This window comes from Grus americana, chromosome 3 (assembly GCF_028858705.1).
Source record: "Grus americana isolate bGruAme1 chromosome 3, bGruAme1.mat, whole genome shotgun sequence".
NCBI lineage: Eukaryota > Metazoa > Chordata > Aves > Gruiformes > Gruidae > Grus > Grus americana.
In genome coordinates, this window is record NC_072854.1 from 44,241,780 (window position 1) to 44,262,601 (window position 20,822).

A 20,822-nucleotide genomic window follows, 5' to 3' on the forward strand; every position below is an offset into this window, starting at 1 on the left:
CAGGCTTTAAATTTGAGTCTACAGAAAATTCAGGATTATTCCATATTCAGTAGAGTATATAACTATAAATATCCACATGCATGTCATAGGAAAGAAATGTTAAGAATGTAATTAAGTTTTATATGATTATTTATGAGGAGTCTTCCTTCCCTCTGCCCCAATAGAGATAGGCAGTATATGTCTTTCTATGAATCTTATGCCCCAGTAAAGTCAGAAAGTGGAAGATATTCTGTAGAACCCAGACATTTGAGACAGCTGTGATTAGAGCATAGAAGGATGGGAAGAGGGAATTTAAATATTAATAAATGCAATTTAAGTCAGCTTGAGAGTGGATTTTTGTAGGGATGTAAATGGTTACTCTCAAAGAGGAGGCCATAGCAATTTTTAAAGCATAATAAAACTTTATTTTTCAGAAACAAGTGTTTCTGAAATGTAAAGATTAAAATATTTGCAGGATAATCTAATTCAGATACTCAGCATGGAAAATTGAACCCAGGTGCTAAAATTGGAGTAAGGGAAAAATTGAGTTTTCTAATAGGAAGAACATACTTCATATGAAGCAATTCTACTAGCCTTCATTATATTGTACCTGTTCGAAACATTGGACTGTCTGTAACTTTTCAGTTGACTGGTGGTTTTAAGTGTGTCATCCTGTTGTTATTCAGAGACTAATGCTGAAATTAAATTAAAGGTCTGTTTTCTCTAACAAAGTAAGTTTGTTTAATATTTTGCCTACATGGTAATTGTAGTGCTAAGAACTTCTTTATGGTGACCTTTTTGATTTGTTACAATAGTAACACAGTGTATGACAGCTGTTTTATATCCTTAATTACCTGAGCAGTATTTTTATCTTCCTGTCAACTCTGTGTCTGTCTTTTGGTTAGAACTGAGATTTAATTTATTCTGTGTATTTATGAAATATGGTTAACCTTGATGTTACTTTCACTATGATGATGTTGAGCCAATTGATTATTCATTTTTTTGAGCTTGTTTGCATGCTTGTGTGTTCTGCTACCACAGACTTTGTACTGCCATAGCTGCTAACATTGCTTTGTCATAGTGCCCTGGCCTGCTGTAACACAGATTGCTTACCACTTTTTTTTTTTCCCTTTTACTCCAGTGCACAGAGAGGGATTTTTGAGCTGTCTAGCTCTAGCAAGTACTATATATACTTGTTGATGACAGATATACTACAGGGCTGCTGTTCTGGTTTGATTAAAATATTTTAATAAGGGTGCTGTATCATTCCTCCATACCTGTGACATAGATTCCTTTCAGTGCTCATTGTACCCAGGACATAGAAAGATCGTAGAGTGGGCAGCTGTACTCAGTGTTCAAGCAGTGTGGTAGGAACAGCTTCTACCTTGGTCATTTATTGATTGACCTTGAGACTTAGAGCGCTGTGACTCACCCTCTTATTTCCAATTGAGTTACTTGGTATTTGCTGGACAATTATTGAAAATTAAAATCTTAGTGCCCTATGGAAAAGGAAAAAAAACCCAAGTTCTACAATAGATCAAATTCCTAATTGCTACATAAATATTTTCTATTAAAAAAAAAATACTGAGAGGATGATCTATGCAGCATTTAGTAAATTGATCTGCCTCAAAATTGTCATAATTTGGTAGGACGTATTATTTAGGCTTTAGGTATCAGCTATAAATATGGAACTTGTGCTTTCTGAAATCAGCAAAAGAGTTTCTGTTATTAATGGACAAAAAGCTTTGTTAGAAAATTGTGAAATGAGATTTATGTTCTGTAGGAAGATGGCAAAAAAGTTACCATATACTATCTTCCTGACTTGAATAACTTAGAAAAAGCAAGAGTTGATTAAAAAGTAATAATGTTTTGTATTTAAACTGAGATTATTAATGTTTTTGTATCTAGGGGGATTTTGCCTAATTTGAGCTACCCAAATATTCATTTTCTAAGATTTAGGAGAATGACGCCAAGCTTCATTCAGAGTCAGTGAAGAGAAATGGGCATTTCCAGAGTATGATAAAGGGGGACAGAAGATTTATTTAGAATTAAATGATTCACCATCTGGAAGTGCCAGATCTCTCCCCACTGGTCATAAAGACTAGACTCACATGCTTCAAACTTAGCTGTTAATATTACATAAGATGATTTCTACCTTTAGTTTTTCCTAGATTTTTTTCTTGGAGGAATTCTTGGAAGAACTGTGCAGATTTTCTGACCCTGAAGTCATTGCCATGAGAAACTCACATTTCACTAACTTTTGTGGGATTTTTTTTTTTCCATATAAGTGCAGGACTGCAGTGGACAGGATTCTGGGAACATCAGATGTTGGAGTTGCCTTGAATAGAGCTGAGATGACAACACTATACATCAGTGTGACACAAAGAACTTGCCTACCCTAGTTTCTGGTTTCTATGGCTTGTAGATTTGATTAATACACCAACCTACCTTCAACTGTATCTGGAGAGGCTGACATCTGATCCTTATAATCTCACAGATTACTCAAGAAATATGTTCAGTTCTACACAGGGCTCTATCAGAATGAATCACCATGATTTTTTTGCTGTTGATTTTTCTCTTTTTCGCCACTCTTGTAAAACAGCTTGTACAAGAGACTGGATACTTGCTTTCTACAGAGCTCTCTTACAGTTTTCTGTGTTCTGTGTCTGCTTTGATTTAGATGGACCTGTTTCTGAAATTGTAGTGTTTTGATGAGAATAACAAGTCAGATGAGCAGCATTTTTTTTTTCAAATTGCCACTTATTTCTTTCTCTTACTGCAAAGAAAAGTTTGTTAATGCTGTAGAAAGATAACTACATGTGTGTCATGTTATAGACTGAGGGAATCAGAGCCATTGTATGTGGAAGAGTGGAGAAGTTTAAACAGAAGTTGCCTTATCAATTTTTCTTTGAGGTTATAGCCTGGAGTAAAATCTTCATCTGCTTTTCTAAGACAAGCCAGAGACCTGAGCTTCAGCAAGATACTAAAGGCCAGCCTTCTGGGGTAGCAGCCTTGCATCCCTTCTTCCAGTTGGTATAGTTAGTCTTGTATTTCTAGCTGTGCTGAAACATTGGAATTTAAATACAAAGCAATTTGTTTTCTATTCTGAAGGACCTCTTCTTTCAAAATGAGCTAAGGAATATATTAGTCAGCTCCATACCATAAAAGACTCATATAAAGAATAGTAAACATATGTATTTTTATGAATTCTTTTTAAAGTAACAAACAGCATTTTAGGCAAAGTTTTCTGTATGACATGCTGTAATTTGCTATTTGTCTTAGTCTATTGCAGTGAGGCAAGGCAGCTGATTTAGTGAGTATGTGTGCGTTGTGATAGCTCTAGCAAGCTAAGTGATTTCCAATTAAAAGATTCTTTTTCTTTTTTCCCCTTGGGGAGCAAACTGAAATGGAATGTTACTGCATGACTTCATTAGTAGGCATTTACAGTGTTGGCAGGTGATTATATAACCTCAAGATTTTCCTGTACAAAATGCATCATTTTTCCAGTCAGAACAACTCCTTTCTTCTTCCTTATTTTTCATTTGAGTGGGTTCATAGTCACAGGACTCTGATCTTTCTCAAAAAGCTGCAGATTTCCCATGTAATCTGGATGTATGGAATTATATCAATTAACTAGAATAGATTTTAAAATGTCAATATTAATCAAATTTTTTCCACAATGAGCACGTTAAATTCTTAAAAGAATCTTCTCTGAAATGGACTAGTAGATGTTAATTTTGCATACAGACTTTGTACTTATAACTGTCACAGTTGATTGTTAAGCAGTTTATTTTCAGGGTTTTTCTGTGCTGTCTTTCCTCCCTGTCAACAGATAATTTCTTCGTGTGTAGACAACATTGCTGATCATTTGTATTTTGCAATATATTGCATTGTTTCTTGATAAGATTAGAGAATTTTTATAAACAAATCCCTGAGGTATGAAAGACTGTATGATGCAAAGAGCTTCTGAGTACTTCTTATATGAATCATAAAGAGGAAAAGGCTCTCCCTAGTGTGTCTCAGGGATAGATCTAACGACCTAGTTCTGAGGAATCAGGATTACCTGCTGCTTTTGCAGTATGTTGTAATTTTGTTTTTTCGGTAATTTACTATTGTATGTGTACCAAACAAGTGGTATTTTCCTTGCTATTGTATTCTGGAAGTGATGCCAGTTAGAAATTGTCTTTCCAGATTACATTTAAAAATGTTAGCTCTTTCCATTGGACCGAATCAACTCCATTCTTCTAATAGCATCTAGTCATTACTGAGACTTGTGTCAAAAGAGGCTCTTACCCTCTCTTTTAGCTTCCTGTGTAGGTTGAGAAATACTTTGTCTTCTTATATGTCTAAACTTTTCCTGGGATCATTTTAATTTCATTTTCTCAGTTGGAAATTATGATATATTTGAGAAACTAAACTATTTCATCTGAGTTAATTGCCTAACACAGCTTTGGTAGATTTCAGTCACATAGATTCATTGTATCATCTAACATTGTTTCTAAACTAATGCCTTTTTTTTTTTTTTTTTTTTTTCATTTTTCCCAAGCATATAGAATCATTGCTTTTGTTAAATGTTGTATATACTTTTTTTTTTAATAATTAGTGTGGGTTTTTCAACTCAAATCATTCAAAGTATATCCTTTATAAGGATATTACCTGCTTGTAACAATTACCTAGCTGGTAACTTGAAGCGAATTCCCATATGCCTGTTCTGCACCCAAAAGCAGTGTTTCAATGAATTTGAAATATGAAGTTCTAAGTTTGACCAATCTTTATGAACAAGATAACAAACAGAAGGAAATGCAATTAACAACAGATTCTGCTTCAATAGATGGAACAGGTTGACTCTGTTGTTCAGTTGCATCTCCTCCTTGTAAGTAGAATTCACAAATTGAGATCAATGTTTGGAATGGATTTTGATTTTGCTGACTTCTGAGCAACTCAGGCAAGTGAGGCAGTGCCAAATGAACTCTTTGTAAATATAAAGGCAACAGAAGTCTACTGTGGAGGAAAAGCCTCCAAATGAACATAACTGATTATTGTAAATCAATATTATTGTCCTGGTTCTGGCTAGGATAGAGTTAATTTTCACAAGGAGCTGGCGGGGGGCTATTCCATACCATGTGACATCATGCTCACCATAATAGGGGGCTAGTCGGGGAGGAGTGGGTTCCGCGTGGCTCCTGATGGGCTGAGTGGCTGGTCAGTCCATGGGATCGGTAAATTGCTTTCTGTTATCATCCATTGTGAACATTCCGTTATCAGTACTGTTGTTGTTGATTGTTTCCCTCTCCCTTGCCGTCCCAGTAAACTGTCCTTATCCCAACCCATGAGGCTTTGCCTTTGTTTTTCAGTTCTCCTCCTCATCCCGGCGGGGGAGGGGTGAGCAAGCAGCCGCTTGGTGCTCAGCTGCAGGTTGAGGCTAAACCATGTCAGTTATCCTAATTAATACTACTGAAACATTTGTTTATATTTTTTTCATTATGTAATACATATAGTTGATCACTACTAGAATATGTGAATAACCCACAGTTGTCCCTTGTTGGACTCCTTGGTACAAGAGAAACATGGACGTACTGGACAGAGTCCAGCAAAGGACCATGAAGATGACAAAGGGACTGGAACCTCTGTCCTGTGAGGAAAGGCTGAGAGATGGAACTGTCCAGCCTGGAGCAGAGAAGGTTCAGGGGGATCTTATCAATGTATATAAATACCTGAAGGGAGGGTGCATAGAGGAACCTACGAGCCAGGCTCTTTTCAGTGGTGCCCAGCGACAGGACCAGAGACAAATGGGCACAAACTGAGACACAGGAGGCTTCCTCTGATTGTCAGGAAGCACTTTTTTCCCTTGTGAGAGTAACTGAGCACTGGTACAGGTTGCCCAGGGAGGCTGTGGAGTCTCCATCCATGGAGATATTCAGAAGCGATCTAGACGTGGCCGTGGGCAGCTGGCTGTGCTTGAGCAGGGGATTGGACAAAATGACTTCCAGGGGTCCCTTCCAACCTCAACCATTCTATGATTCATAAACAGTAAAGACAGTATTCCTAGAACATTTTAGTAAAACTGAAGTTCTGCATTTTTGCTAAGATACTAAAAATGTAGGTCTAACTGATATGGTATGGATGTGATCTGTAGCTGAAATGACCATGTTTCCCATTTCCTCATCCATATTCTCTTTGTGAAACATACCCTTTTGGGATTGACCAGGAACTCGAGAAGTGCAAAAAATCTGGTAGATTCTGAGCCATTCTATTTTTCATGATCTCCATGTACCTATCTAGTACAGACTTATTTGGGACAGTACAGGCTGAAATCCAACATTCCTTTTAAGTGTAGTAGGTAATACTATAGGAGTAGTATGTGTTGCATCCAAACTATGGAGACTATCGTAACGGGTTTGGGAAAAATCTGTGTCCTGCTTGTAAGGATTCAGGAAAGAGGGCCAAGAAAAGGAAGCCTATTTGTGAACCTGACTCTTAGTACAAAAATCCTCCTCTAGCGCTCAAGTTAGAAAGCTAGTCTGTTAGTCGTTCAGAAGCAGTCATGCCTATACATATGTGGCTTGGGGCTAGAGGACCATAGGTGGAACTCCTATTCATTTGGAAATCTGGTACATCTTATGATACACTAACAGATCAACTACAGGATGTAGAGGAGTCAGATGAACATCCCAGAGGTGGCAAACCATGCACCCTGTTACGATTCCTTGCATCCTTGCCTTCTTATCTTTGTCCTTACTGATAGTAATTTATACGAAAATTGAAACAATTGCCATGAAATATCAAGCAAACTTTCTGCTGCCATCATGATTTATGCACAACTAGCTATACCACAGCTATCTGGCATCTCTCATTTACTTAGACATTCTTGCCATCTTGTTACTCTTAAAGTTCTTCCTCACAGTCTGAGAAGCCTCAAGACTTTTGGCCAATTAATTTCTTGTCTTTGCCATACTAATTCATATTGTCCTGTGCCATTCTCCATTATCAATGCCCTAACTCAGAAGCAGTTCCCAATCACCCTATGAAACTTCAGAACAGGATATAATATTCTCACTGTCACACCAGCAGTTTTCTTGTCTAAGAACTTTGATAAAGATGTCTCTTTTAAATATGCTTAATATTGAGATAAAACTATTCCCCCACACACGCACTTCTTAACTCTTTTTTTAATCTCTCTTGAGTTTTTTAATGCATTCTTCCTATGTCAGAATACTAACTGCAAACTTGGAAAGGAATATAGTCTTAGTAGTGGTTCCAGGCTTGTGGTTATTGATCTCGTAATGTTCACTACCATACAGTGATGCTGTAAGAAATCTAGGGACTATTTCAGCATGCTGTCTGTTTAGCACTGTATTTTAATTTTTCTATATATGAAGTCAGCCAAATGTGGCACAATACACGTGGTTCTGAGTGATGCCACCAATGCAGAAGATATTTGAAGATTCATAGTAGTGTCTGGTGTGAATGTGTTACTTACACACCGCCTGCTGAGAAATGAGAACTCAGTGCTGCTTGCTTCTCAGAAAAAAAAAAATAAATGCCTGAAGTAAGAGGAAGCCTGGAAAAAAAAAGTGGGTTTGTTTTTTTTTTTAAAGTTGTACTCCTGGCATAATATAAAGATTTAAATACAAATTAGAGTTTAGTTACTAAGGACTCTGTAATCCAGTTACAGTTGAATGTCAAGAAAACGGCACATTCCTTCACTTCTTAAAATATAGTTTGATATAGGTATTGTCAATAGTTTTACAAAGCTTAATCAAACCTTTGGAAGTAATGTAGCATGGCCAGGTGTGAGGTGGTTTGTTGTGTAATGTTTATCTGAACAAACTGTTTCTTCTGAAGTATACACAAAAATGGTTGGCAAAAGTTTTAAAGCTTTCTAATTAATATTTATATTTTAATATTCTTTCAAAGTGGGCAAAGTCAGGGAGTGTATCTGGGTTATTTTACTTTGTTCATCCTTATCTTTGCAATCAATCATTTTTTTTATTCTGTGAGGCTCTGAAGCAATTTTCCTTTGCTGCAGATAGAATTCCCACAGCTCAGCAATGTGGGTGCTACCAAAAACATTTACAAGACTCTTCTCTTTTCTGAATTCTGTTTTCAAATTTCCAACAGTTGTTATGCTGTCAGAGTAAATACGTTTCTCTTGCAATTCTTGTGGTATGTAAATGAATTAATTGCAATTCTGCCACTGCTGGATGGTAGACAATATGGTGTCTTATTCTCTGAGTTATCCTCTTGATTATTTTTTCTTTTTCTTTTTTGAAGTCCCTATATGGTAAGTGCACCATAAGTAAGTATGGCAGAATCAACTCTGCAGTTAGTGAGATAGGCCTTAGGATACTGAGGCTCATTGTCTCTAATTAAATTAGTGTTATAACAACATGTGGTGTTTGGTTACAATTCAATTGATGCATTTCTCAGTTTAAAAGCTGGACAGAAAGGAGTCATTGCAGCCCTATTGCTGTAATTGCCAATTTTCTTTACCATCTTTTCTTGCTCCAGACTACCTCAGTTAAATTTTGCAGTGCTGCTACAGCAAATATTTTGAAGCTGGGCTGGGCTCAGCTGTGGTTTCTCTATTGCTAAGTGTCTGTCCATGGAAAGCCAATTTATTGGGGCAGGCCTGTGGTAGAAAGGTGTTTCATACCTATTTTCTTCTCAGTCCCTATAGTCTGGTGAAGAAGTCTTATATTTTAGAACTTTGTTGGATGAGGTAGACACTCTTCTATATTTTGCGATCTCCATCAGTATCTTCCTACACAACCTCAGGAGAAATTAAAGCTATTATTCTGTGGGTGTAGTGAAGCTGAAAACACCTTCTACTCCAACCACCTCAGTGAGTTATTAGGGCAGCGTGTCACTTTTAGTTTCAGTGAGTAGGACCCACATACTATTTTAATAACATGAGAAGTATCCAAAGAAAGAGGCAAGACTGCTGAAGAGCTAAAAACATGATCCATATGGTGCACTTGTACATATAGCTGGTGTAAGGATGTTTTAACACTATTGAAACAGCTGGGGTGGTTTTTTTTTTTTGGATGCTCCCTTAGGCTTTCTTCCCTTCCACTTCCTTTGTATAAGGAGAAGCCCATCACAATGCACACGCTTTTGCCTCTTGTGTTGCATGTCATGCTTGCTGGAAGTTTTAGAGGAAATACCTTTCTTTAAACAAATTCTTCAATTGCTTCATTGTCACCAGTGCCATTTTTTTTACACCCTGTTAACAACTTCATTTTCATGGACTGAAATGTGATACTGGCTAGCCAAATTCATGTCACTATAGGCCTTCATCTAGTAAAAGGTTGGATTTAAGCAGTGAAACCTCTACATTTGGCTGTCCCAAACAGCTTTGTAAAATGCTGCTGGTTGCTTATCTTTGGTAGAAGTTAATCTAAGTCAATCTGTTTTCAAACTTAGGCATCTAAAACCTCTTTAAGTCCCAATCTGCTCTTACGGCTCGTGACAAATTAAACTGCTGCTTGATCTACTACTCAATAGGTAATGCCCTTAATGGCATTGGGTGAGAACATAAGAATGGGCACGCTGTGTTGGATCATTGGCTCATTACTTTAGCAGTAGCTGTTACTGATACCCAGAGAAAAAGAGTAAATCCTGGCTAAGTGTATGTGATATGTCCCTGAAAACTACCCAGCTGCTCGCAGCTCAAAGGCATTTCCTGAGCATCGTGTGATTCCTGTCTATTCAGCAATCCTAAACAGGTCTCTCATCCAAGCTTTTATCATCTTTACCATTGAGCCTGTGTAAGATTTCTCATCCACTGTGTTCTCTAACAAGGTGGCCCACTGCCTGTTGTGTGAAGAACTACTCTTTGTTCTGAATCTGATTTCCACCAGTTTCACTTGATTCTTTCTAGTTCTTCTATCGGAAAAGACAACAAACCATCAGTTCCTAGGTATTCTTTTCATGGTACTCAGTCATCAAATGGAAGCTGTTCCATATGCTTGATGATGCTTTTTGCCTTTCTGTGAACCTTTTACAGCTCTAGTACATCTTTTGTGAGACAAGGGTAAGAGAATTGCATGCAGCAGTAGGCAAAGCATGGATTTCTGCATGGGCGTAGGGTTGATTTCTGTTTTCTTCTCACAATTTCTAAGCTTTGATTACTTTTTTTTTTTTTTACTATTGCTGAGCACTGGGATGACTTTTTCATGAAACTCTCATATGCTAATTTTATAGCTGACAATTTAGAAACCAACCACTTGTCTCATACAATCCTTTTACAGTTTATCAGATTTTGCCCATGTCCTTACTACCTTGAATAACTCGATCTCAGCAGATTTTCTAGCTGCATAGCTCTTGCCCTTTTTCAGATCTCTGGGTATGTTAAACAGCCCAGACTGAGGTGCTCCACTGGAATCATCACACCCTATGAAAACTGGCCTGTTCTTTCTTGTTCAGTGGTTTATGTCTTCAGTCACTTACTTATCCAAGCAAAGATCTCTTCTCTTTGCTCTCTTGCCTAGTTTGCCTTCAAGGCCTTTGAAGGCCTTCATCAAAAGCTTTTTGGGACTTGACTTTGTGGAAAAGTAGTGGTTAGAGCCCAGCGTAACATACTCTTCGCTGGTAGGCTGCAGCTATTCTTTTATATGTATCAAAACAATTTTACATTTGTGTGTGCAAAAATCAAATTATGATTTCCTTAGACATGTGGAGCATTCTTAGCTACTGACAAAATAAGAACCTGGCCTTCCAAGGTCATAGGGGTACCAGCTATACAAGTAGGCAACAAATGTCCACAAAGACCATTTGAAATCACAATTACTGAATATTAGGCCACCTTATGAAATGTCCACCTGCATTTTCAGAAGTTCTCGTACCTGGCACTTAAAGACTTACCTTGCCAGAGTTAGATTTCAGCTGAGAAGAGGTAGGTGTCAAGCATATAGAATTTTTGGAGATAATTAATTTGATGTCTTTGTGGTCTGTTAGTGTGGAGGGGGGTGTTTTGTTGGAGATGAAGGAAGAGCCAAAGGATAAATGAGCATAGTCAAATGTAGACCACTAAGAATAAAATAAAGACATGATTTTGTAGAGACATTTGTTCCAGAGGAGGCAGCTGATGGAGGCTGAGCTCAGCTGATGATGAAAGCTACTGTGACAAATGACTGCAATATTAACACAAGCTTGGTTAGTCAAGTCATTCTTCTTTTATTTAGCAAATTGTAAATGCTTAATTACTTTTGTAGGTTTTATCAGTAAAAGGATGTGGAAAATTAAAGAAAAATGGTCAGTGAGCTGTTTGTATTCTTTGGTCTTTGACTAAAATAATTTAATAAATATGTTAGTGGGAATTAAGGGTACTTTTTTAGCAAAATTATGCTATAATTTTAATGGAAAGCAGGATTTATAATCATAATAGAAAATAGGATTGTTCTAAAAGATATGAAAAGTATCTAGTTCAAACCCACATAAAATGGGCCAGATATGAAAGGTATCTAGTACAAACCTGCATAAAATGAACCATTTCAAATTTCAACATTAGGCCTCTCACATAACAAGTATGCTTTTGCAGTTACGCTGCAGAATAGAAGATAATTGTCGTAGTTTACTATTGGTTGGAACATTTGGATGTCGGTGTCTAGTGACGTTTACATCACATTATAAATGGCTTCTCTTAAGAAGCTAATTGTAATAATAACTAAGATTATGTTACTCTGGTTCTGGTAGATTAAGCCTTGCTGTACAACTATTTAGTTATTGCCTATATGCACTGAGGTGGGAAGCTTGTCTTACTGATACTGCATGAAGTATGGTTTTAAAAATAAGCCCCTTAAATGTTTCAAAGTTTTTAATTATGTTGTTTTCTGCAGAAAGAAATCACAAGAAGCTTTGCCTCCTTGAATGAAATGTGTTGTGGTAGTTAAAGTGCTAGTTCAAGAGCTAACTGACTTTTATTCCAGTTTTATTTTAGGCTTGCTTTTGATATCACTTGCTAAAATCATCAAAGGACACGAACAATAGGCTTATGCATTCACTGGAAAGCATTAAACCAATTTAAGCCAAAATTTGCAAATGTGACTCATACTTTTCTGTGCTTGACTGGAGATGCTGGAAAAAAATCTGGTGTTAGTTATGCTGCTCCCTTTATACTCCAAAAGGCAGGCCTGCTTAAGAGTGACTGTTGTTAGGACAGACTGTACATTACTGCAGACTTATGCAGTGCTTTGCATGGCACTGTCCTTACAATTCAGTTTTCTTGCTTTGCCACAATGAAAACAATAATTTTGGTATTCAGGACCACCTGTGATGACTCATTTATTCTGAAATATTGGAATTAATAAGGTTACTGTAGCTGTAGTAGTTCACTGTTAATTTTTTTTTTATTCTGATACGGAGTTGCACATGAAAACTGTAGAATTATTTTGTTTCTATAACACAACTTAGGTTACTTTTGAATATAGGTCTTTTTAGTCATGATGCAGCAATTTACTAGGAGTAGTATGCTACAATCTGTCTTTTTTTCTTGTGTCTTAACTTATGTTTGTGCATCTAAGCAGAAGTTTGGTGAAGACATGTTACATTGACTGTTAAACTCAGACTATCAAAACATGAATTAGGTTTGATGCAGATTCAGCCAAGAAAGTAATTTATTAGCAACAAACCCTTACAGTCAGTTTGACTGGGAGTGAAGACCCTGTGCCTTGTTACAACCAAGAAAATAACTTTGTTCTTGTTGGGTTACTTCCCAAAAAAATGTGTACTATACAAACAGAAAAAAAATCACACCCTTAGCTCCTCTAAACAGTAGGGTAGCTCTTTACTTATTTCTAAAAATACTAAGAAAGTGATATATTTTTGTATTCATGGTGCAATGCAACAAGTGCAGTGCATGGATCATTGAGTTGGTAAGCTCTTAGGGGCTGTGTAAACAGGTATCACCGTCTGACACTGAAATACTAAAAGAAACACCAAAGGTTCAGTGGATTTGCTTTGCTAAAAGTAGTATGTGAGACTTCAGTACCGTACATAAAATTGTATATTTTGCTGCTCAGTTTTTCTTTTATTTCTACTCATTTCTTTAACTATATATTCCCTTAAACTATGAGTGATAGCTGACCTTTTCATTTTACAGGATTCATTTTAGTTGCATGGCAAATGCTTGAAAAACAATATTTAGGTAGATTTCATTGAGCAGATGAATTACTGCAGGCTCAGTTATCAGTGATTGACGTTATGTGACATTTTCTCTGGGAATTTATATAGAACTTTTTCAGAAGAATCATGTAACGAGCCTCTTAATCATATTTCATGCAGTTGGTATTGATGGATATGTTTTTCAGTGTGCGAAAGACTCTAGAGGACATGGCTGATGATTGATTTAGGATAGACAGGCTTGAATTGGGAGGAAAAGAAAGGAAAATACAGTATGCTAATTATAAGAAGAACAAGCCGCATTTTTACATGCAGTAAGGAAACATTCACATATTAAATTCATTATTTGGATAAGTATATGTTACATATCTAGAATATAATCGATGTTTGATGTGGACATTGTCATCTGTCAAAGTAGTATTTTGACTCCTGTTAATACATCCTGAATATTATTTTTTTTGTTGTGGTAGGTGAAAACAGCAAGGAAGAAATAATATTGCTTATGTAATGAAGGATTAGACCATGGAAGTTAAGAACACCTAAAGGTTAATTCAGAAGTAGTAGTACAACAAAAGGTATTAAATAGATTATGATTTATTTATTTAATATTACTGTTACGTGAACAGTGAGGCACTATTTTTAGTACAAACTGCAAAGAAGAATGATTTGGTGTAAAAGAGTTTATAGTCTAAATAGATAAGATAGGACTGGATACTTACAAGTTTGAGTGACCTGTATACAGATAGACTTAGGTCCCAAATCAGAGGAATGCATGACTGAGCTGTTCCATTGATGCCAGTAAGATTTCTCACAGGCTTAAAGTTAGACACGCAATAAAAAAAACTCTTGAGGTATCACATCATAACTGAATTCCCTGAACAGCGTAGGAAATTGATCAACGATCTCTGAAGTGATAGTTTACTTTGTTCATAGGTTTTCTGAGCTATGAGATGAGAGGTACGATCAATTTCTTGTAAAGAAAAATGTGAAACAGGTGAATATAGAAGTGCATATACTGTGGGAAGTGAATTTGAATAAAACACTGCACTTAATGAAGATGTGGAACGTGGAGGCAGAAATTTGAGATGACAATTCTGCTCTTCTAAAACAGTAAAACAATGCTAGATAGTGTTATTTAACTTAAAAATTCAGTGCAAGAAGATAAATAGCTAAGGAAAACCTTGACGATTACATTGATCACTTCTTTACCAGTTAGCTTGCTAAATAGACAGACTAGAGGTTCACTCACTCTCAGAATTGTTGTGGGGGGGTGTTGTTTGTTTGTTTGTTTGTTTTCCAGCTATAAGTATATATAAAGTTTTTTGTTTTCTTCAGACATGTTTCTGGATCGGGTGGAAAAGAGTTAGTTAGCATGAAGACCAAACAAGTTGTTTGGTGGATTTTGATTTTTTTCCTATAGAGCTCAGCCTCAGTAATAAGAGGCTGGCTGGGATGGCATACTTAGGGTTTCATTTATGGCAAGACTGATAAGAATTTTTTCCCTGTAACGTTTGACCAGTGTGCTTACAATATTGTTGATTGTTTGTAGGAAAAGTAGGAGTCAGTTTTTAACACAGAGCTCTATTCTGAGTTAGAAGTGAGAAAGCTCATGTGCATTGAGCTTATCTCACTGTTAGTTCATCTTGACTTCCTGGGTGTTCATCTTTTTGAGTGTGGTGCAATGAAAGGAACTACAAGAATGCTAGTTTGCTCTGTGCCAACTTTCCACTCTATCTGGCGGTGATTGTGAGGAAGAGCAGCAAATGCTTATGCGTTTTGCAGTAGAGAATGCGTCAGATTTCTGGACAGCCATGCAAGAGCAACAGCTGAAGGTAAAGGCAGGCTCTTGCACATCAGTTGCAAAAGCTTTCAACTGCCAGTTAGAGTCAAGGATGAAAGATGACAGGGTAAGCTGAGTGGGAGATGGATCAAGTTGAGATATCTGCAAAACAAGCTTGGCCTTGCTGAAACCCTATGAACATCATGTGAACGCAGCTTTTAATGGAGGTGACTCTAAAGTACCCCAGGACGTTATTATCGTGCTTGCTGATCTGCTGCTAAGTCTACGATTGAACAAGAACTTGTGTAGTTCAGAGCTATGCATTGGTGGGAAGGTCCAAGTGTTCATTTTGTATTGTAGTGGACTTGGAACTAGGGCTGCTGGTAGTTATCAAAACAATGTTTGAGAAAACGGAATTTGGAAATGTTGCTCTTTGGGTTACTGTAGATTGCTGTAGCAAGCTCAGCTTACTTTCTGGTTTTCAAAAGCTTAGATTTATTTTGAAAGTTGCATTTAGAGTTAAATCAAAGAAAAATGGATAATGATGAATGTCTCTTCACATTCTTACTGAGGGAACTCTGAGATATTTTAGAGGTAATTGCTATGCACTGGAACCATGTACATTATTCCTAGAAGAGCCAGAGTATTTTTTGAAGGCAGTAATAGTAATTTACTCACCTCCCATTTGGAACATATCAGAAAAATCAGCTAGAGGCTGAAGTAGCTGAAGTAAGGGATGAGCATAAGACTCAAGATAGGCAAACTTGAAGGCATTTTGTGTGGATTTGGCCTCTTATAATTAGCAATCTGTTTTAAAGACCCACTCACCGAAGGCTTTTAAACTAGAAAAGACTTTATGTGAGTTCAGAGAAGTGAAAGAAAACTGTTTCTTATATATAGTAGTTTGTCAGAGGAAACCAACTTACAGGTGCATTTCTCAGTTTATTATTGCTATAATTGTAGCTTTCATTCCAGAAATACTCATCTTCAGAAGTTCTTCTCCTGAAATTAATATACTAAAAGGAAACTAAAAGGAAACAATTTACTCTTATCTCTTCAGCTTTCATTCTTCAGTTCACTCAATCCATTACTCTTAGGATTAAAGTTTTCACCTATTTTAGGCATCTAGGCTAAGCTAAGTGTTGAGGTTTCCTCTGCAGTTAGAGTAGAAAAGATATTTCAATCCACTATGTTCTGTAAATTGGTATGTAAACATGCCTATTTCTTTCTATTCATTACCCAGAAAACACTTCCACTTACTTTTGTTATACAGCTACCTAACTCCAGATACTGTTATCATGGGCCCTGATGACAATTTCCTTTCTTCTCAGGTTTCCAAGTATTTTACCCATTTCCCTTCTATCCAGTATTTACCCAATATATCATATTATTGCTCATTTAATGACTTCATTAATATCCTTTAAACATCTCAAATGTTTTACAGGTTTTATGCAGATTTAAATTAGACACCAGTGGTTTTAGCTGTCTCTCAAATATATTCCTGTAATTGATTTGAAATTATGTCAGTGTTCAAATATTTTTATTTTTGTTTTAACTCCCAGCAGAAAGCTTATAAAAGCTCAATAATAGTTCCAGTTTGTTTCCCCAGGTCATAGCAGTAAGTTACTTATTATTTGGGTCACTGTGTTTTTTTTTTTAACAGCATAACCATTTGTTCTTTTTATATTCATTTACCTGTATCCTGAGGCTGTGTATGTTTTATGATTCTATTTCTTGCCTTTAAAAGGCCACTAAGTTGTGTGGAATTCACTGAAAGAGTTTACTTGGGTAAATTATCATACAACTTGTTTAAGTTGTTTTGTGATGATTTACTGCTTGCTATGCCTGACATGGCTGTAACATTGTGTACAAATGAGGACAGGCTCATGGATATGGATCATCTGAGTAAGTAAGAAAATTACTCAAAGGGAAGGAGCAATTTTGTACCTTGCCGTTGTGACAGTGAGTGATTTGTATTTTGGGGATTTTGAATATCATCCTGTGGTTCTGTGACCCCAGTGTCTGTTGTTAAAGTTGTATGTTGTGAAGGAGTCTGTACCTATTGCTGCAGTGCTGCCTGAGTGGTAAACTCAATGTATGTAGACTTTTTTTTTTGTCTCATTTATACTTATTTTAACAGTAATACATTATTCTGATTTAGTAGTGTGTTTACACCCATCTTGCATTTTGCTTTTGAAGGCTATGCAGCAGCAAAAGCTGAGCACGGAGAGTTAAACCCAATGACAGTGCTAAGCATCTCAGGCAATTCTGCCTAGTTCCAACGGAGCTGATCACATCTCAGCCTAGTCAGCCTGGTGTGTGCCATGCAGTTATGAGCTCTTGTCTTTTGTGTTCTACGTTTGCAGAAGAAACCATTTTGGAAAGGTGCCTTTGGCTCTGAGGGCAAAGTAGTGAAACTACATGCAAGTGGTGGGCAGTGTATTAAATGCTCACCCACTTGCCATGTTACTTTGAAGTCAAATTTTCAAGAGTCTGAGAGTAGTCTTATGGTTTGATTATTTTTATCCAAGGATTGTGTGCTTTGTTTTCTTTTTCCTTTGGGAATAGTTCTCTAGCTCTGATTCTGTTTCAGGTGAAGATTAAGAAGAATGGAGTGTTGATTCCTCCCTTCCTCCTCTTTTTACAGCTAAGAAAGTGTTTGCTTGCCCCACAAACATGAGGCCATCCTAATTTTTACCTTCTTAAACAAGTGTGAGCTCAGGTGGAATTCCACAAATGGAATATATCCATTTGTGACAGGATGTTGAACCCTGAATTTTGGAACAGTTGTTGCAGAATGGCAAGTGGATCGTGTTTACTTTTCTTTTGGGGAATTGGTTTACTTAATTAAAATCTTGACTAAACCAGCAGAATTTAAACAATCACTTTATTTCCCACGATGTTGGTTCACTGACTGATTGGATTGCAGAACAAGAGCTGGATATTTAAAGGTACTGGAAGAAAAGATCAGTTCTCTCACCAGTGGGCTTTATTATAAAAGGGATCTTTGTTTAACACGTTGGCAACTTGTACTGCCCACTCTCATGAAGATCTTGGAGAAGAAATGAGGCATTTTCAAAGATTTTATTTTGTCCAAGCAGAAGTATTTTAAAATAAAGTATGAAATATTAGCATTGTTGAAGGAAATTAATAACTAAAAATAATTAACGCTTCATATTAGCCAAATTTGGTAACTCTTCTGCTAAGTTTGACTTTGAATTGTACACTTGTCCAAATGTTTTATTTTTCATTGTTTTTGTCTGTCACTTGTACCTCCACCTGAGATGTTTATCTTACTGGCTTGTTTTTAATGTACCCCAGAGAAAAATAAAGTAGGCTACTAGCCTTCCATTAAAAGCATGACTGATGGATCTGTTTAAGCTCAGAAAACCTCAGTGCGTTTTCAGAGATGCATCTGAAATCAGAGTTTGACAGCCCCACTGGAGCTCATTCTCCAGGTATTGCTGAAGTCTCAAGCCACAATTTAATGATCCATATGTTTCTACAGTTAAAACTGTAATATTCAAGTACAGCAGTGCAAATTAAAGACTGATCTTGAGCTCAATTTCTGCCTATGATTGAACAGATTTTTTTCATGTTGGATTAAGCCTTTAAACTATCAGTCTGAGAAGGAAATTTGCCTGCTGGTGAAGGCAGTGTGGATCACTGAGCAGTACTACGTTTGTCTGGGTGGGAGATTACTTTCCTGAAGGCTAATCCAGTTCAGCTGAATGTCAGCTGTCTGAGAACCATTGCAGACCTTATCTTTCGATTACATGCTTTGGCCTTGCCCCCTGAAAAACAAATGTAGTTCATAATCAGTATCAAAAACTTCCACAGAATACTCAGAGGATAGTATGAGAGAAGATGATCTCCATATAGCAGATGGCATGCAAAGCCGTAGTCCTATGGTTTACTGGCAGCTGCAGTTCTGACTGTGCCTGTATTAGTAAATAAGATGCATAAGGGCTTGTTTTCTGGCCTTAAAAGCAACTGGCACAGCATGGCTTGTGTGCATATGGCTAAACCTTCTCCCCTCTGCAACCAGGTTGGCTTTATCCATGCTGTCTATTTGGAACAGCCATGGCTTGAGTAATCCCCTGAACCATAGTCAGGGCATTGCCTGGGAGAGTGGTAGTTGGCAGGGTGTCCAAGCTCTGCTGGAAGCTGTGTTCATTACACGCTGTGGGTAATTACAGACCGTGACTGAGTTAGCGGCCTGATCCTGCTGAGTTTTCTAAGGTAGGTGTAGTAATAAACCCTGTGTAACAACCATGTTGGAATCTCTGTGATACAATAGAATAGTCTCCTAAAGGTAAACTTAGTCTACAAAGAAAACCTCTCCCAGTTCTTGAGAGAAGTGATTCATGGTCTACAGATGAGTCAATTAAGTGTTTCTTTGTATCTGTAAGTTTAACCCATTGTTTGGGAGGGACATCCAGCCCTTGATCAGAATAGAAACTTTATTAGCAGCCATACTGTTTTTTTCATAGTACCTGTGTACAGGTAGGTAGTGTACAGACAGTTGCTGTAGCACAGTCAGAGAACGCAGAGCGTGCAAGATCTTGTATCACTGAGCGTTTCCAGCCTTTCTGCAGGCACTCTGTGACAGAACTGAGTGTACAGAACATGTGCAAATCTACCTCTGTAAGAGCTATGTAGGCAGGTGTTGCTTTGAGACTTTACTCTCTCTATTCAGGAATTGATGTGAGGAAAGGAATATTATCCAAAAAGCTTATTTAGTAGTCAGTTTCTGAGAAGAAAAGCTTGTCTCTTCCAGACACAAACTGCAGGTCTGCTTTTGTAAGGAGCAGGTGGCTGATGGGTACTTTGCAGCTCCTGCAAGCCCTGAAGCCTCACAATAGCTGTTAGAACTCATTTGATACATCTGAACGACAATGAAATGTCCCACTCTGATAACATTTTTAATGGAATTAGAAAAAGCGTCTGACCTTGTTTAGAAATTTTTTTTTCTATCTTGGTATATTTCATGACTGTGTCTTACTACATTTGTTTGATAAACCTTTTAAACTTTTTGACACTTATTTTCCATTGCCAGTTTGGAAGAAGCCCTGATATCACTTTATTGAAATAGAAGTTGCAAAAGTACAAGGAGTGACCATGTGATAAATGTTACTTTTGCTAATACTGGATGATTTCCAGGCAACAGATTTATGTCAAATTGTGGCCTTTTAATGATGAAAATGCTAACACTTTCAGAAGAAACTACTTATTTGCAGGAAACACTCAGTTCTTGAAAGAAGCCACCTGAGTCTAGGTGAATGCTATGTGCTAAACTGTTAGAGGGAGTAGGGCTTGGTTTTTTTCTTTAAACTCAGTAGTGCTTGGTGGACAGGTTGCACATACGAAAACCAGAGTGCTTGTTGACTGCCTTAGCTTCTGCAGGTGTCAGCCAGAGTAGAGACAGAAGAAACAGAGGGTGTATTTGTGAGAAGTGCTCCTTTACTGGAGTTCTCCAAGGTGAAGTTTGGTAGCCTCTGTAGAGGCATTAACAATTTGGCACAAAACCTACTGGGGCTAAGTTTAAACTCTTTAGCAATGACAGATGGTAGAACTGTTCAGTTTATTTGTTCGCAGTTTACTGTCTAAAGACTGAGTGGTGTATTTTGTTAAAAAATGTGTGGGAGAGTGACAAAGATAAATGTTGCTTTTCTGGAAAACCATTGGACTGGAGAATGGGACTGATAAGAGGCAAGGGGCGCTAAGTAGGAATACTGCAGCGGGAGTGCAGTCTGGGAGGGAAGAGTGAGGGGCAAAGACTGGAGTCTAAGTTTTACAGGAGTGGGAAGAAAAAAGATTCCTACAAGGATCCAAAGTCTGAATAGGGTTGCTTCAGTCCAGGGAGGCACTGAACACTGATGATCTGGAAAGTAAGACTGTATGAAAGGAGCAGTTGCTCTCCTCAATGTTAACTGAAGGT

The 20,822-nt window shown here is 37.3% G+C and overlaps 1 protein-coding gene across 10 annotated transcripts in view; it reads left to right on the forward strand.

The window, feature by feature from the left end:
- The window catches only part of KLHL32 (kelch like family member 32), a 130,851-nt gene that overhangs the window by 34,645 nt on the left and 75,384 nt on the right, over positions 1-20,822 (forward strand). Inside the window, exon 1 of one of the 10 annotated variants that reach the window (XM_054821522.1) lies at positions 14,902-15,008. The exons of the other annotated variants lie outside the window; for them this stretch is intronic. Within the exon in view, the coding sequence (XP_054677497.1) occupies positions 14,913-15,008 (96 nt within the window). The 5' untranslated portion in view covers positions 14,902-14,912. Of the gene's footprint in view, positions 1-14,901; positions 15,009-20,822 lie in introns of those variants that run through there. 10 annotated transcript variants of the gene reach the window in all.